Source organism: Bactrocera dorsalis, chromosome 2 (assembly GCF_023373825.1).
Source record: "Bactrocera dorsalis isolate Fly_Bdor chromosome 2, ASM2337382v1, whole genome shotgun sequence".
In the NCBI taxonomy this organism is placed as follows: Eukaryota; Metazoa; Arthropoda; class Insecta; order Diptera; family Tephritidae; genus Bactrocera; species Bactrocera dorsalis.
Window position 1 is genome coordinate 2,866,858 of NC_064304.1, and position 18,602 is coordinate 2,885,459.

Here is an 18,602-nt window from a genome sequence, read left to right on the forward strand (position 1 = left end):
CGCCTGTTGAATACATTACCGCACGTGACCTACATACACACACATACACTTTTGAGTATCAGCGCCTACAAGTATGCATGTAAAGTCGTCATTCATCTGCCTGACGCTCGCTTGTTGATTCTTTAGTTGAATGTTATTAGTTTTACTCACTCACACACCTAAAAACATTTCTTACATTGAATAAAATAATGTCGTTCTTAAGTAAAATAAGGAAATATCGCTGCGTAAATATTTTTTTTAATATGAAAATAAATGATTTCGCTGTCTAACAAAATGGCTTTATTTTAGCAGATTATGTATTATACGTTCATCCTAATATCTCATAGATATTTGATATAGATTTGACTAACAGTTTCGGAGATATGATTAGCTTAGTGCAATTGGCTTCCGACTTTTCGAGAGAAAAGTTAAGCGGTCGTTGGAACGACGAGCTGTGAGAGTTATACAACGAAATTGACATAGTTCAGCGACTTAAGAGACAGCGGCAGCGCTGGTTAGGTCTTGTTGTCCGAATGGATGAAAAAACTCCAGCTTTTAGAGTATTTGACGCAGTGCCCGCATCGTAATTTGTTGTAATAATAACTTTTTTTTTGGTTTTTGGATATTAAGAAGAATAATTTTCTTCAATGTCAGACACTTATTTTCAGAGCTCCTTCTGGAGATCAGCTATGGTATCAAGGAAATCCAGAAATGAATCGCTGATTACGAAGTAAGTTGAATTATGTATGTAAATCTTTTATATAATTTATTATTATTATTGTTTAATATTGAAATATACTTGTACTGTGTCTTTCTGATTTGCAGAAAGCCGCCTCAGTAGAACTTTTGAAAGCTCCTAAAAATAGCTGTTGCTTTGAAAAACTTTGTGGAGAACAAACATAAGCCCTCAGGGATCTACTTACAAGATTTGTATGCCGAAGCTTAAAAATAAGCGGCTGCAGCCAAAGAACCCATCGTTTATGAAGAAAATCGTCGCAGCATTATTTCCGACACTTGACTCCATTTCCTATGCCAAGCGAAACTAAACTGCAAAGTCGCTTCAATCAGTGACAGAAAATGAAATACTGACAATTGCGAAAAAGATCAAAAACCCCAAGACGCCTGGAATTGATGGTATAACAAATATAATACTAAAAGAAGCAATGACTCCAAGTCCAGCAATGATGGCATAAATGGTCTGTGTTAATGGTTTGCCATCATGAGTTTAGAGTTGGCTGTGCAGAAAAAAGAAGTATCGCTCATGAGCTCAATGAAGGTGGAAGAAAGGGCATCGCTCACCGTAGAGGAATGCGACATTAATTCACAGCCCTAACTGAAGTATTTGGGAGTAATATTGGACTCCAAATTAAAATTTAATTAACACCTGGCGTGTACTTCGGGCAAAGCAAACAAAATATAGTATACAATGCTCTATCAAGAATGATGGCCAATAGGTGTTCCGTAATTTTTTACGCTAGATATAAAATCGTATTCAAAACAAATAAACGCTATGCATAGGCTCACTGCGATATGAGTAACTAGTGCTGATATTCTAGCTAGTATGCCGCTCACTGACATCTAAATAGGAAGACGAATTCGCGTGATTGCACCAGATATCGGAGCCGTATGTAGGTGGAAAAAAGAGGAGAGAACCAGAATCTTCATAATGTGGCAGCAATGGTGGCAAAGTTCAACCAAAGGACGGTGGACCCACAGACTAATCCCGTACATCCATTTGTGGAAACATAGAAAAAATGGTGAGCTTTCACCTAACGCAAATACTGAGTGGACATGGATGCTTTAGAAGCTATCTGTTCCGATTTCATCACGACCTTAGTCCATAATGTCCGACGTGCAGAGAGTGCATATACGTAGAAGACTCTAAGCACGTATTTTTTCAATGCCCTCGTTTTTCAAATGTAAGGGTCAACTTAAAAACTTCCCTTGGCGCAAGTTTTTCGATGGAAAGTTTGACAGCACTCATGTGTCAGTCCTCTGGTAAATGGAAAGCTGTCAGCGAAGCCTGAGTTCTAATTATGACAAAACTAATGTAAACGTTATACAGTATATAAGGCGTCAGTTAGTAAGTATGATAGATGAGACTTAAAGTCTTTCTCTCTCCCATGAAGTAATAATAAATCCGGTGGTTCCATGGGCGAGATATGAGTTGGTTCCTTCTACTATAAAAAAATTGATATCATACGTCCCTGTTTTCAATGCATTCGTCCCAAATCAATTGAAATCTAGAGAATGTGAATAATTTTCAGTATAAAACTTCAGTACAAATCCTTTCGGTTCCGGCTGTTATTTTAGTGCGAATTTTTTCGAGAATTTCAGTAAACATTAAAATTGCCAATTTCAATGAAGAATAACAGCTCGAGCTGCCGACGAAGTATGACAAAAAAATTGAGTATTATTATTTTGTATTTTGTATTCTAATAAAGTTGCTCTGATTGCCCTTTTCGTTCTACAAATATGCAAATTAAGTTCAAGTGGAAGAAAGAAACATTGCAAGTGGCAATTGACTTGAGTATAATTCTGTTGAAATTTAAGCTTATTTTGTAATATTGCATTCATGTCTGTGACAACAAAGTAGAGACTTTCACATAATTCCATTATTTGATTTCATAAATTTTCATGAAATTGTTTTGTTCTCATGTTTTTGGTGCTAAATGTGTTTCTGCATAACGTAAATGCTGTAGAGCTCGTTATTATATGTACGAGTATATAGTATGTATGTATATGTGTATATATTAGTTGTACTAAAGGCCACACTACGCACTCCGCTAAGGTTCAAGGATACACAAATGCTGCCAAAACAACAAAAAGTCTAATAAAAATAGAAAAGTTAATTACAGCAATTGCACAACCACAAGTGCTCGCCTAAATATTTATAGTGGCGTGCCGGAGGGGCAACATGTGGCACGGGCAGCAAAACATACATGACACACATGACCTTAGAGTAACAATTAATTAGTGAGTGACAGCAATTGGATGCAACAGGTCTTCAGAGGATTTCCGTTCGTAGTTGTTCGGGGTTGTGTGTGTTGTTGGTTTTTGTAACGGAACTTTTGCCTATTTTATGTGCACAGGAAACCACTAACTTTCGCATCACTGGGCACGCAAATTTGTGAGCTCAACCGCAAATATTGCTTTTTTGTCCGAAAATAGTTAGTTGGAGCTTTCGCAATAGAGTCGGCCAGTGATGCTTCAGGTGTGAGCGGACGAATTTGGAATGTGTATGTGTAGTGGGTGTGTATCGATAAAAGGTGGTGTGCTTTGATGATTAGTTGCTACGTTATTATATATAGTACACTTCAGAGTACTTTCTTTGAAGTATTATTTTAAAATATGTGAGCTTTCGTGGTATTATCATAACAATTATGTTATAAGTGCTGGCAAGAAATGAAATAAAATACTGAGCTGTTTGTCCACAGTGTAGAAAGAGAAAAAAAGTTCGCTTGATGTGCAATACAGATGGAGAATATGGTCGTTGTTAGACGAGAATGCCAGTTAAATGCACCCGCTCGCACAATTGTTGCGTATACGCAATGGTGGGACGAAGGACACCAACGCACATAATAAGTTTGTCAGGCATTGTTGAGCCTTGCGTCAGCGTCAAATTGTTGTAATAACAGCACGCAGGTGGCATTGAGTGCGCTAACGGTACCAAGTAATTACACTGTCACATTCGTATGGGCAAACACACACACACACGCACAATGAAGGCAACTTTCCAGATGAGGTAAACTTTCCTTACATTCGTTATTTTGCTTTTAAACTAACACCAACAACAACACATACATGCAATTCTGTCCTATGTGCGTGTGGGTGTGTGTGTGTAAGTAAGCATTTTGCATGAATCTTGCTCCCCAATCGCTCTCAACTGACGAGGCGAAAAAAATGCTGGCGGAAACAAACGGCAGAAAGCAAGTAACAGCTTACGTTTTAAGCGTGAACTCCACATTTGCTGTGTGAGTCTTGCATGACTCGAAACTTTCGTCGCACACACCCAGACGCACGCCTGAAGGCAGTCGGCAAAGCGCCTTTCGTTTTTAAGCTGCCACTAGCGTCTGTTGCATTTCATATCCCTGGCGCTTTATGAAACTTTTGCTTGGCACACACAGGCGTTGCAATAAATAAAATAACACTGTGTGGCTTAAAGCTGTCTACCAGTGCTTAAGCGCGCACACACCAACGCAAATTGTTGCTTGCCACATGTATGTGTGTGCGTCTGCTGCCTGTGTATTGGTGTGTCAATCAGGCTTCAGTGGTTGCTTTGTGCGAAGTTTTAAACGAGTTAGTGCCATGCCGACATCTGCTGCGCTCTGCCATGCTATCGCGTTGGCCGTCCGTCGCTCGCGTGCAGCGCGTGCGTGATTGACGCTCGCACATTGTTGCTTTCGCAGCGGTTATATGCGTTGGCAATTTATTTTTAGTGCATTGAGCGATGGTGGGCAGACATGCATGGCCATTGTGCACAAACACTCGGCCACCGTGAACCGTTGTTGGTTTTAAGTGGCAACTATATGTCACTTTGAGTTTCTAAATCAAATGCGTTGAATTATTCAGAAATTACACAGAAGTTTGATAAAGACAACTTCAAATGAATAATATGAATGACGTAGACAAGCTTTTCTCTATTCCAGTTAAAAGTTGATGGTATGAAATATCATAGAAATTGCTTACCTTTAGCCGTTGGAACTTGGCTTCAGCATCCTTGTCACCGTCGTTCTTATCCGGATGGTACTGAAGAGCCAACACTTTGTACTCAGCCTGGATTTGTTCAACCTGCAAGCAAAAAGTTTATATAGAACAATTATTTTTTTATTTTTCAATTTGGAAAATTAATTATTAATAAAAAAATTAATAAATCATTTAAACAAAGAAAGGTTTTTGAGCGGTACCTTCGGAAACCAGCTGCCACTGGCTGAATTTCCAAAGATTTTTGTTACAAAAAATTCACAAATAATATTCTGATGTTGCTTTTTGATATACTCATTCATTTATTATATGAAAAAAAAATGTTTAAAGTAAAAATTTTTTTACCCTCAAAACCCACGTAGGTGAGTAATTTTATCTACGGGAATGTTCTTTTTACAGACTTTCAAGTCACAGTTGTTACTCAGAAAGCACTACCACTTGTATTAGAAATATTAATTAAATTCCAAAGACAAAGTCTGGTACGTAAGAAACCTCTGCTCCTTCGCCATCGATTGGGGAATCGAGTTCACCATCTTCTGGTGTTTTGCTTTCACTGCCATTTAGCAGGTTGGAGAAGTCTTCCCTCCATAACTTCAGTACGCTCTGGGCATTAGTCACTAGATCATCTCTGAGGGTTCTACAAAGGGGATGTTTTGAAGTATATGCCTTCTTCAAGATAAATAGTTGTAATGATAATTGTTAAAAAATAGAATGAAAAAGTTGGTATGTGCAATCTACATCATCATAAATAACACCATAATATTGAAAAATTTCCTTTCTAAAATATATGTAAATGTTTAAAGGTTTTAAACCACAGTCTAATCAAAGTGATATTTTATTGTTTTCTTAACATCCTTAAGCTGTAATATCAGAAAAGAAATTGGCTTTAAAGAAAATAAAATCTAAATATAAATCAAAGAATTTCTTATCTGTCTTCTGAGGAGAGTTAGGTCACTTAAGTAGAGAGAATAACAACACTTTCTAAGAGGCGATCAATTAAGATAAATAAACGGAGGATTGCACAGCCACCTTAAGTCTCTTGTGACCTAATTCAGATCAGTTTATTCGAAGAAGTTCACATTGCAGAATTTATGCCCTTATTGAGTTCTAGGACATATCAGCTTTGTTTGTCAATCCACTGGCAGATATTAATACGAGTATTGGCTGCTGGTTATTATAATAGTATTATGCTTGACATCGTTGAAATCTGTTAAATTCCACTTTGTAAGTTTTGGCAAGTTGTATACTAGTACCAATACATATATACACATGCTGGAAGTAATGCTATTTGGTATGTCATAGCCGAGGCATTGGAGTGAGCTCCACTTGGCTTAGTCTCCAAGCGATTGTATGCCAACTATTCGGCTAGTTGGCAGGCTAAAGCGAGTCATATGTCCATATTTTGATTAAAACATAAGTGAACAGCCACAACATGCAACGTAGCTTTCAGGAATTGCTACATGCCAGGCAGTGTCCATATGCATGTACTCTTAGAGTATGTATGTATGTGTGCGTGAGTGAGACGCATCCTTAAACTCCTCACGTTGGTAGCTCAAGGGGACAGTTTATGATCAACTTTAAAGTCCTAAGTGCATAATTTTCGTTAAACTTCTGCTGCGCCAATGAAACGTGTTTTCCACACATCCACTTTGCACTCGCTCGGCTCCTGCTGTGCCTTGATAACCTACATACTTCGTGGGCTGGCCAAACAAGTGCGCCCAGCAAAGACGTAGGAAGCACCAGCTGAAGTCCAACTCATGACGAACGCACACAGAAGCGAAAGCAGCTGATAATTGTTGTTGTTTCAGTGTGCTTTGTTTTTGCGTGGGCTTTCAGTTAACAACAGTTTGGCCTCTTCTTTTTCCATACGCTCGGGGATAATGTATACTTTCATTGTTGTGGGTTGAAGCTTTCTGCAGAATTTCCATCGGAAGTGGCGAAGCACTGGCTTTACATGGCGAGCGCATTGTGAGTTTCTTTCTCGTTTATTGTGCTAACTGTTGACAGACGCTGGCTCTCTGCTTGCACACATTGGCTTTGTTTGTTCGCTTTTAGTTTTCCTTCGCTCCGGTGGCCTGGGTACACCTGTCTGGTCTGGCTTACACCATCACGCCTTAGCCGCTTAATTAAGTTTTGTGCGGCGCAACTCGTTTTGCAGACTACAAAGTTCAGTGATAGACATTTTGCTTGATTCTGACAGTCTGTTAAATTGAATCTGGCCGCAATTTGATTTGAGTTTTGCGTCTCTTCCTAGTCTTCATCGTCGATATATTTGCGCTGAATTGATAAGAATTTGTAAGATTAGCATACCAATTACAATTCAATAATGACGGCTGTATTAAGGAGATTAATGGGATCCCTTGTGGCAAGTTGACTTTTTATGTAACAGTTTAACTGTGCTAAATCTAGTAACTGGTGAAAAGTGGTAGTTTCAAAATCGTTATATAGGTCGATTAGGGAGAACCAAGTAAAGGTACTTTTTTCAAGAGCCTTTTTTTTGCCAGATCTCGCGTAAGTCGTGTCAAGCTATCATGCTATTTTTGTACAGCATTGTTTGGCAGTTCATCATGGAAAGACTTACTCTGAATATCGTTCAACTTTATTACGAAAATTCACGTTCAGTAAAATATGTGTTTCTTGCGTTTCGCTCAACTATAGTCAGCATTATCGGCCTGCTGGGCCTACTATTTGCAACACCATCATCCATCTTGAGACCCAGTCTTAATTATTGGATAATATTCGACCGAATAGACCACGGCCAGCACGCTGTGAAGCAGCCGTAGCTGGGAGTGTACATGAAGGCCGTGGAGAGTCCCTTCGGTGCCGTTCGCAACAACTCGGACTGACGCATGGAGTGACTTAAAGCATTTTACGTAGAGATCGTTAATTGACATCGTACAAAATACAGCTTGTGCAAGAACTGAAGCTGCTCGACCTTCCCAAGCGACATCGCTTCGTTCTATGGTCTGTTGAAAAGTTTCAAGAAGATTCGACGTTTTCGATCTAAACTTTGTTCGGCGATGAGGAGTTTGGATTGAGGAGCAACATGAAGAGATTCACGAGCTGCTATTTCGTCCAAAAAAAAAAAAACAACGGTTTGGTGTGGTTGTGGGCCGGTAGAGTCATCGGTCCATATTTTTTCAAACATGATGTATGGCGACCGTTATCGCATCATTATAACCGTCTTTTGATGCCTGAAATTGAAGCTCGTGATATCGACATTTGGTTTCAACAAGACAATAAGTGGCGCCTTTCTAAACATCGCATCAATCAGTGGATTTATTGAGAGAACACTTCGGTGAGCAGATAATTTCACGTTTAAGGCAGGTGGGTCGGTCATCAAGCACCAAGCGGTGGTTATCGACTAGAATATTATGGTCGGAGATGGTGTTTCGGAAAATAATGTATGATAAATTTCGAAAAGATATCTCGTCTTAATAAATATCTCCAAAGATATCAGTATAAAATAAATAGATTTTCCGGTGGTGCCGCAAGGTGTTATCGTGCAGAGCATAAATTCTTTCTTTTCTGCAAAGCTAAGCAAATTAAAAAAAGCAAGAAGTAAGAGTATGGTGACCAATCGAACAGGCAACTGGTATAAATGCAGTAAATTGGCATAATTGGCAGACGATCTCATTTAACTCATGGCAGCAATAGACGCCATTCCTTTTCGTCTAGTCATATTCTTTATTCATAATTTGCTAACTAGGATTTCAGACAATCAGAGCTTCGACGTAAGCTTGTGATAGCCAGAATAGTGATGTGTCTGCTTTGTACGAGTAAAGCCTAAAGCTATGTGGTGGGAAATTACAGCTTGCAATTGAAGACGATTTCTAGATATGACCAATTGATGTACTGCTTTTACTTAATTTTTGTTCGAAATGTGCTTGAAAACATTATCACCAAACAATTTTTTTTAAGGACATTGGTAACCCAACAGCAGCAGACATTTTGATTACAACAAAAAGTTAACTTTTTTATTCTTTCGTAGTTAACGGACCAATAAATAAAAATTTCCAACAATTGTGCTTGTAAAGCTGCTGTCAGATCTCTTCACAGTCGACAGCAACTTGGAATTCATTGCTTCCCAAAAGACTTCTACGAACATACGAGTACCTTTTTTTCAATTCACAGAGCCAGGACTGGGCTTGATGTACATATGGCTGCTCGGCTTTCGCATGTCTGCCAGAAAAACAATAAGAAACCGAAGCTCCTGCAGCAAGCTAAAGAAAAACGCAAAGACACATGCTGTGCGAGTGCTTATACAGGATGTGCGGGAATGTTAAGTGGGTTTCTTGTTTATCATGTTCCCTTCCGCCCGTGCTACTCTTTATGCCTGCTTTGAAATATCAATAACAGGGTGTTGTAGCACAATGTGGTCGTAAAAGGGAACACCTGAATATAAAATATTTTTATTGCCCTTAACGGTCCGTGTGTGTGCTTATACACACGCATACACTTACACGTATATGTGCCATGCATGGCTTAAAAAAGCTAACGGCATTGCAAATATATGGCTCGGGCGCATTACATCGAAGTTTTTCCCAGCTGAGTCATGACCATGACGGCTTTAAGTTGTGTGTCATGTGAACGCTTCACGACACACGCCCACAGGGCGCACACACTTGTCCTATTTCTGCTTTCATTCCTCTCGTTTGCGTGAGTTCATTTTTCTAGAATTTCGCTTCTTCATTTGCCAGATTTTCTGCGTAAGAATTTCGCTTAAAACATTTTGCTTGATTTCTGTTTTCATTCCGTCTACCCTCATTTATGCGCTTCCAATCGCTCACTGCGCTTTAATGGCGCTCGCTAACAAAGTTGATATCCATTTGCTCATCTCATTCAATCACTTCGCTTTCCACTTCTCCGCTCCGTGATTTATGTGCGTCTGTGTGTGTTTGTGTGTGTGGCCTGTGTGTATACAAATGTTCGCGTATAAATTAATGTGAGTGAGCTCGTGATTTTCAATGGATATTTGCATACACGCAAAGGCATTCGTGTGGGTGTGTGTGTGGCGGTGCGCAATTCCTTCTTTAAAAATGTATGCGAGTTAAATTGCAGATTCTTGTTTTTCGCGTCGCTCGTCATGCGCCACATTATTAATTTATATGAATTTAAAATATATTGTATTATGTATAATTAACGACCTGCCATTTATCGAGGCAAACATCGGAACGCTTTAACTTTTAAGCTATTCTTTTAGTAGTTCCATTGGTTGATGGAGCTTGTGGTAAATTTATAAAAAATAAAATTTCGAATATAATCGATATTTGAAAAAATATTCTAATAAGGGATGCTAAGTGGGAAATCCACACATGCTTAGAAGAGCGTTGCGGTCAAAAAATACTCATGAATAATTTTCAAAAACTTCTATGTCATTTAAATCACATTTCTGAAAGTTCCCATCTCTGAGGAGGGAAAGAAATCTCATATTTATACCCTAAGCAGGGTATATTATGCTTGCCACGATGTTTATAATACTCGAAATGTAACGTCAGAGATCGCATAGAGTATGTATAAATGATAAACGAAGCGAGCTGAGACGATTTAGTCCTGTCTTTCTGTCCATCCGTCTGCCTGCATATACGCGAACTGGTCCTACAGTTTGTCAGATATCGATTGATTGATTCGAATTTTGTAACGGGTGATTTTTTTGAGGTTAGGATTTTCATGCATTAGTATTTGACAGATCACGTGGGATTTCAGACATGGTGTCAGCTCAGCTCAGTATGCTTTGACATTTCATCATGAATAGACTTACTAACGAGCAACGCTTGCAAATCATTGAATTTTATTACCAAAATCAGTGTTCGGTTCGAAATGTGTTTATCGACAAATTTTGTTCAGCGATGAGGCTCATTTCTGGTTGAATGGCTACGTAAATAAGCAAAACCGCTATCGATGCTAACAAACTTTTTGTTGCCAAAAAAGACGCAGCCGCGGAACATTTAAATGAAATTATCTTCAAAGAGTAAATTAAAATCTATTTCAAAAAGATGTATTCTTCTAAATTTTATGCGTTTTTAAAAAAAGTTATGCTCTTAAAAAATGGAGCGCGATCTGTCAACCAGTTTGTTCATAGCAGCTGCTTAAGTCGGTACACCTCAGTGGTGCGTTGCCATTTTTACAACGTATAAATATATAAAACAAAGAATTTTTCTTAAATTTCGTATTTCTAACCAAATTTCGTTTGCGGAATCACAGCGAGTGTTGGAAAAGGCTTACGATTCAGTTTTATCAAAAACAAAAGAAAACATGACACAGCCGCTGAAAAATCAAAGTGATGCTGATTGATGAATTTATTGCGAAGGAAAGACGGTAAATAAGGAAATAAGGCGACAGAAATTGTGGAAGAACAATTCATGGGCACCATCACGTCGAGCCACGATTATGTCCGAATTTGAAATCAAATTTAATGAATACCATCGATCAACCACCATGTTCACCCGATTTGGCTCTGTGTGAATTTTTCTTGTTGCGTAAACTGAAATTGCCGCTCCGTGGAATCCGTTTTCAGTCGATCAAACAGATTGAATACAATTAACTGAAGCAGCTGAAGGTCGTCCCAAAAAGTGCTTATGAAAACTGTTTCGAGGTCTAAGGATATATTGATCAATAATTAATATTTTGGGTATGTTCTTATATATATTCTTGCTCGACTCTAAAAGACTAAAAGACTAAAAAGGTCTTTTTGAACATGCTTATAAAATTGTCGATTAAAAACAAGTTCTTGTAAGAAAACTTTGTTCTTTAATTATCTTATTAATATAAGTGAAGTAACATATGTATATATGTGGCAACTTTTCTCAAAAATATTTACAACTTTTTTACTCTTTCGCCCCAAATCTCAAATTTTCAAATGCTTGCAACTTTTTACAATAACCAGAAGCCCTTTCCCTCGCTCTAAGAGGAAGAGGAGAGCATGTCTTTAACTCAAATTTCTGAATAATACATAAACTAAGTTCAGTTAAGCACATGTCTGTATAATAAGCAAGTACTTTTTTACCTCAAGGCCAGGCGCGCTACTAAAGCATAAAGCTGAGCAATTTGATCCAAAGCATTTGCAGGCTTGCCGACGACCGTACAACAACATCAAACCCAAATCTTTACACGCTCAATGCTTGATGGGGAGAAAGGATAAGAAATCCGTAACAATCTGCTAAGCAAGATTGAAAATACTGGGCGCTTCAACCGGCTTTGGAAGGTAAGAGATTCACTGCCCCAGGTAAGATAATCACATTCCAAATACCTTTTTAGTAACACCGCTTGCAAAGTATGATTTTAAACACTGTTTTGCCTTTTTGCTCTTTTATTTCAACCTTTTCATGTGAGCCTGCTTTGATCCGCCAATTTGTCGGTGTCGCAACAACGCGTTCTCCATATTTTCTTAATCAAATAAAAATTGAAAAGACGAAATTCTGTACGTAGAGGAGAGCGAGTGGAGCAAACGCCAGCCGCCGAAAATGTTGCGACGAGACGCATTAGCCTTGGCTAATTGCACGCGTATTTGAATCTGCGAGCAGCCACCGAGGCGTATGATTAATTAATGCGTAATTGTAGCAGCGCGTCCAATCTGAGCTGCGGAGTGTCTGCACGACTGTCCAAGTGTGCTGAGCCGAGGAAAGCAACTTGAAAGAAACCACACTCATATTCAAAATGCTGAATACTGCACGCACACAAACAGGCAAGTGCGTGTGTATGCTTATGTTCGCTTACTAATCACCCACACTCTCCCACAGAGTTTGTTTGTATTTGGGGATGTCCTGCCTTGGCGACCGCTACTCAAGATGATTGCAAACATTTTGTCTAACTGAATGCGCCCCAAGTAGCTCGCCAGGCATGAACGCTTTCAAGGCGCGCCGTTGTCGCCGTCCCGCATACGCTTAGATAACTGCTAAAATTTGATTTAATGAGTTCACCACACATATTGTGCGTCTGTGTGTGCTGGCGTCGGAAATGTGCGTTTCGAGGCGTGAAAGTACCCGCTAATGCTAAGCAGAACAGCAATTTGCGGAATGAACGGAAATATTTTATGCATTATATGCTTTGAACTTCCCATGTTTGAGTGCTTTAGGAAGCCCCTATTTTCTACGTTGTAGAATTACAAGTAAGTATGAAGTCTCTATGAGTTGAATAGAAATATATTTGTGGAGACACCTTTTAAAATTTATTTGGAAAGTGTTATCAAACTTATTTCATAAGATTTATCAATGATAAAATAAACAAGTAGGGAAGGGCTAAGTGGGGATGTAACCGTACATTTTATACTTTGCAACTCGCAAGAATCCAAGCTTGGGAAACTCCTTCAGGCGATGGCGAAACTTTATGCTTAAGTTCTGAAAGAGTTAAGCTTAATTTTTTACTGTTATAGTTCATGTCAGCTAAAGTTATGTATATTAAAATCATCTTCAAATATAAGTGATATTTACTCGACCGAAGAGGCAAAATTTAATATATTGAGTTAGTATGGAAAACTTCAATCAGAGGATCGAAGTTCTCCCGATTTTATCTATTTTTGCCAATACCATATCATACTATTAACATGAGGCATACTAATAAAATGTTCCCTAGCTTTCATTAAAACACCACTGCGGGCAGAAAATAGTAAAACTTCGGTTGAAATCGGTTGGGCCGGCCCCGAGATATACGACTTCATGTAAAAGTGTTCGTAAAATTTCAAGCTTTCATTTTCAAATATAACCACTAAATAACCATTTTATAACCAAAACCTAAATTGTATTTCATTCGACTGGTTTCTATTACGAGGGCTGCTGTATATATTTTTGGCCTAATAATGAAAATAGGAATATTTATCAACGAAAATGTTTTTTTTTTTCGTTGGATTTGGCTCGTCTTGGAAAACCCACACGGTCGATTGCTGTTTTGTTTCGGGCTTTCCAATGGAAATGTCAGATTGCACCTGGCAACACTTAGTGTTACCTAGTCCAGAAATATATATAGCAGCCTATGTATATAATGAATGTATATGAAAAGCGATGTTACGTTATTTTGCATTTTAAGTGGCGACATACATATTTCCTATTATCTTATCCTAGATCAAAAATAATATCACTTCTATTTTAGTTACCTTTAGCTCTTATTTGTTCCGTATATCAAAAGCCGTTTTGTATGTCATGCTAATGTCGAAAAAAAAAAATAAGAACTTTCCTAAAGCATTTACATTAGCCTACTATAAACACACTTATATACATAAATTGCATATGCACAAATTATTAGTGCAAATAGCATGTAAAAGTATGGGGGAGTACTCATAAATATTGCGTTGAAACCTTTTGAACCAAGCCCTTGAAAGCAATATGCTAATAACTGCCTTCTAAAGAGAATAAATTTGAAAGAAGTAAGGAAAGCTGAAGCGCGTGTCGAATGAATTTGAGTTGCTTTTGTTTACTGTAAACCCAGAAAATTGAACATCTGTGGCAACAAAAACATATTTCATTAATATTTTAACAAAGTGCTGAGAGCTAAAGTATGCTCCCAGATTTCTTTGAATGCATTTCTGTAACAAATTAATGAATATTTTCAGCGCAAGAAATTTTAAATTCTTCTTCACCCAACTTCTATTTCTCCCAAACAGAATCATCTTAACTCGACACTTAATTCGTTTAATTTATGCTCTTGAAACCGACTGAGAGAAACAAACGTGAAAACTGTCTTGTGTGAGCTGCTTGTTGACCTTTTGTATAAACTTACAATAAACGCATAAATATGGAAATAGATGCAGAATGGATGAGAAGAATTTAATAATTCATGAAGCAGAATATACAATAGAAGCCATATTGGTGAAATATTTGTAAAAATTTCTTTAAATGAAATAAGAAAAAAATAAAAATAAAAAAAAAAACTGCATTCTCAGCACTTATAATATCTATTTATAAAATACTTAAGTAGATAATCTTTAAATAGACCGTTGGAAGCACTTTAAAGGCTAACATTGACCTGCCACCTTCCTCACGTGTCCTCTTTCTTCTGTGTACATGTGTTTCCTAATCAAATTAAACCAGGTTCTGATATATATATTTATAAAGATTTGCACAAAATGAGTTAACTGCAGAGGACGTACACTCTCTGGCTTCACTGCTGCAACCAAGCGAGCATTCAGCCATCAATCCTTTGGCTAAACGCTGCGCTAAATGCGAGCAAACTCTTGAATACCTTACACCCATACATGCATACACTTAAGTGTGTTATGCAATCGCCTTGAAAATTACATAATACAATTTAATTGGCTCAATTAGAGCGGCTGCAGCGGCAAGAGTCAGCGTCTGAGAAGTGCAGATTGCATTAGGCTCAGCGGCCGGTGAACGCGTTGGCGCGGTGCAAGGCGGTGATGTTGATTTATCCGTTGCTCGTGCGTTGTTGCATTGCAATGCAAGCATTTGCAATCAATTCCCATTGAAAGTGCAATTGAAGTTGTTGCTGTTGGCGCTGGGATATTGAATGCATTAAAAGCTCATTCATTTTAATTTATTCTAAGCAGACATTCTGGCGATTGATTGCACGGAATACCTAGTCCAATAGAAGATATTTACGTGTCTAAGCAAATATCTGATCTAATAAAAATAATTGTAAATATGTATGAGTGCTTGAACGCTGCATAAAAAAAAAAAAAATTGAAAATTTGTTGATGAAGATACACCTTGAGAAATACGAGTACGTTGCATTCCGCAAGGAAATGAGAAACTAGCAGAGTTATTCATTTCACTCATCAATTAAATGCTTGAAGAGTCATCTATTTTTTGGCAGATTCTGAAAGTTAGAAAGCTAGTGCATTGGTGGATGATAGATCGTTTGCTTTATTGTTACGTATATAATAAGATCATGCAGTTTTAAGTTGAAGAATTAGGTTAGGTCTCAAGATTGTTCTCCAAAAAAGACCCTTATATGTAAATCTGCTAAGTGGCACAAATGTCACAAATGGAGTGTTGATATCTGATTACAAATAAAACGACAATATTTGAAAACCACAACCACCAAATAGTTTATTCATTGCATTACATAATGCTGATATCATGTGCCACAGTGACCTCACGCCAGTAAGTGAATGCTCCACATATTTCACAGTTAAATACAACAAAGTAAGCATGTGCTAATTGTATTTTACCTCTTGGTTGACTATTGTACAAGTCTCTCTCTATGTTAATACATATTTATATCTATGTGTATATATGCATATGTGTTTAAATGTATGTATATGCCATTCGTGAACAGTCACGTCGCTTTTTGCCAAGCTTTCTCCGCATTTCGCTGTCTGGATCCTAGAACTCCCTTCGTTTGCATATTCTATTAATCTTTTTACCTGGTTCGCCTTTTCGCTTTTCGCTGCTTCGCTAAGCGTGAATTTTTAAAATTCTAAAGGAAATAACTGTTACATTATCGTCGTCGTTTTTCTCTCTCTCTCTCCCCCCCTCTCTTCGTTGGCGCAGTTTATCGCGCATGTTGTAAATATCAAAGCATTAAATTCCATTAATGCCAAAGTGAGTTAACTATGTTGTAATATTATTAAATATTGTGTGAAGCGAAAAAGTATATGGAAATATGGAAAACATTTTAAACTTTTATCAGCGCTTTTTCACGGCTTTGTAATGCTTAGCAAAGTTGACATAATTAAATGGTAATGTTTTAAAATGCAAATTTGTTTGATTAAATTTGCGCTAAAAGTTGCACGATTGGGCGGCATTTTCGAATACATTTATTTAAACCATGTTGTGTTCAAAATATTGATATTTTTATACGAAGTATTTCAAAATCAGTCTGCGACTAACACCAAAATGAGTTTTTCTAATGGTCCTCGTATCCTCTGGGTAGCCAAGAAACATCCGTTTGAAGGCGGGCTAAAGTGAGAAGGCGTAACATCCCTGCCGAAGAGGGATAGGCGGATATTCGTGAAATCAAGAATAATCCCATTTGGACAGCTAGAGACACTTGTCCATTGTGATGCCTAGGACTTCTAAGTACGGATCTAAAATACCGTCATATATCTGTCAAGCGCCTAGAGGTAGGCTCAAATTTATTGATTAAACTCCAACCAATTCCCGGGCTCGTAGAAAGTAAGGCAACCAAATGCTCCAACCCGGGTCTGCCAAAGCTGGACAGTGAAGGAGAAAATGTCTACATGTTTGCATTTCATCTTCCTCATTGCGACGTTAGCAAGTCTTTAGCCTCACCACCGTGAGGGTTAGTGTCCTGTTAGGTCTACTATCATTGCAACCATGTGAATATTGCTAAAGACTAGTAGTTCCATGGATCTCTTTCATTCTACTCTGTGTCAGAAGACTCTATAAGTGGATCAACGCTTATCGAGTTTGCGCCAGACCTATAAATCCAGCGCCTGAATGCGAGAAGACAGCGGGACGTTAGCTCGGTTGTTGGTAAGATTGTCCTTTCTAGCGAGCTCATCGGCTTTATAGTTTCCGACGACTCCGCTGTAGTCAGGCATCCAGACTATATATATTCCAGGCGTATGGAAGTAGCTTGATGCCGTAACTAGTTTCGTCATGCACTCCTTGACTAGCTTTGAGCTCACTGTATAACATGCTCGCCATCGGAGCGGATGCGTACCTCCCTAAAAGAAGTCGAATTTCGTTAAAGTACATCTGTTGCTACTTCTGCTAGAAAGACACTATAGTGACCAGAAAGTCTGATACAATAGTGGATTGAAAGCTTCCGACAGAAGACTCCTCCTTCAACCTTCTCCTTGAGCTTTGATATCATTATTTACAAAGTATAAACTGTAAGATGAAACACTTTTCAAAAGTAGATCGTCAATGTTTTCAATTCAAACCTATCTTTCAATGCTATGACCATTGCTCTACACTGTTATCCTACTTTGTCTCTTTTAATGCTCTCTGTTAACATTTTCGAAGTAGAAAAGCAAGAAGGAACTTGTTGACTTCACTCTCCACCATTCACTATCATTTTTACTGCCATCCTTGACGTTCCCCAACTTATATATTATTAAAATCGCACTTACATTTCGAAACTAAAATGTAAACAAAAACAATAACAACTACAAGGCAATTGGAGTGAATCCGAAACCAACTTTTGTAAGTGTGTGCGTGTAAGGAGATCCGCTTTAATGTGGACACATTTAAACTTTCGTAGATACAATAACAGTAAATTCGTGAAGAAACTAAATGAAATACAATGAGCTGAGAGGAGTTGGGTGGAGGCGGTGTCCTCTGCACTAAAACTGAAGTGTTTCGTTGTTTGGCGCTGCATTTGTATGCGTGAGCTCTCGAATTTGAAACAATGAGTTCTATGGAATTTTTCCTCACTTGAGAGTTGCTGGCCTTTCGCCTTCAACTGGCAAACGACAAAATCAGCATACAAAAGTACATTTGCGTAAAGTATTAGAAACACTTGAAAGACAATACTTACACACATACCCATTTCCATCAACTCCGAAGCGTGTATGTGTATGTATATACTTACTGATTGAGCTAATGCGTTGGTGGAAAAGGCAGAGCAATTTGGAGAAATTAATGTGCTGCCATCAGTTTCACATTTCATAAATAATGTAGAAGTCAGTAATATTGCGCAATGACCAAATTAATTGACGATAACAGAGGCATTGAGCTTGGGGACGAAAGGTGCATAAAACACTGCACAGTGGGATGGTTCTTTATAGGTATTTTATAGTTTTCAGAAGCAGTGGGGTGGGTTCTGAAACTACTTCACCGTCTTATACCCAATTAATGTTGATGTTTCGAGGAAAACATTTATCTTTCACTTATATTTTCCTATTCCGTGTTTCTGTATTGAACTTGTCTCACTTCGCAAGTCCAATAAATTATTTGTGGTTCTTGGTTTAAAAAATATTGTCCTTTAGGAATTACCGAAAATTACTATTTAGAACAAATATGAATCCTTTTTCAATAAAAATAGCTTCAAAGCTTTTT

General features: G+C 38.0%; 1 protein-coding gene across 3 annotated transcripts in view; it reads right to left on the bottom strand.

Moving 5' to 3' along the window:
• The window catches only part of LOC105226773 (J domain-containing protein), a 38,588-nt gene that overhangs the window by 8,909 nt on the left and 11,077 nt on the right, over positions 1 to 18,602 (bottom strand). For all 3 annotated transcript variants that reach the window (XM_011205818.4, XM_011205815.4, XM_011205816.4), the window contains exon 3: positions 4,669 to 4,770. In XM_011205818.4, coding sequence (XP_011204120.1) covers positions 4,669 to 4,770 — 102 coding nt within the window. The remainder of the gene's footprint in view (positions 1 to 4,668; positions 4,771 to 18,602) is intronic.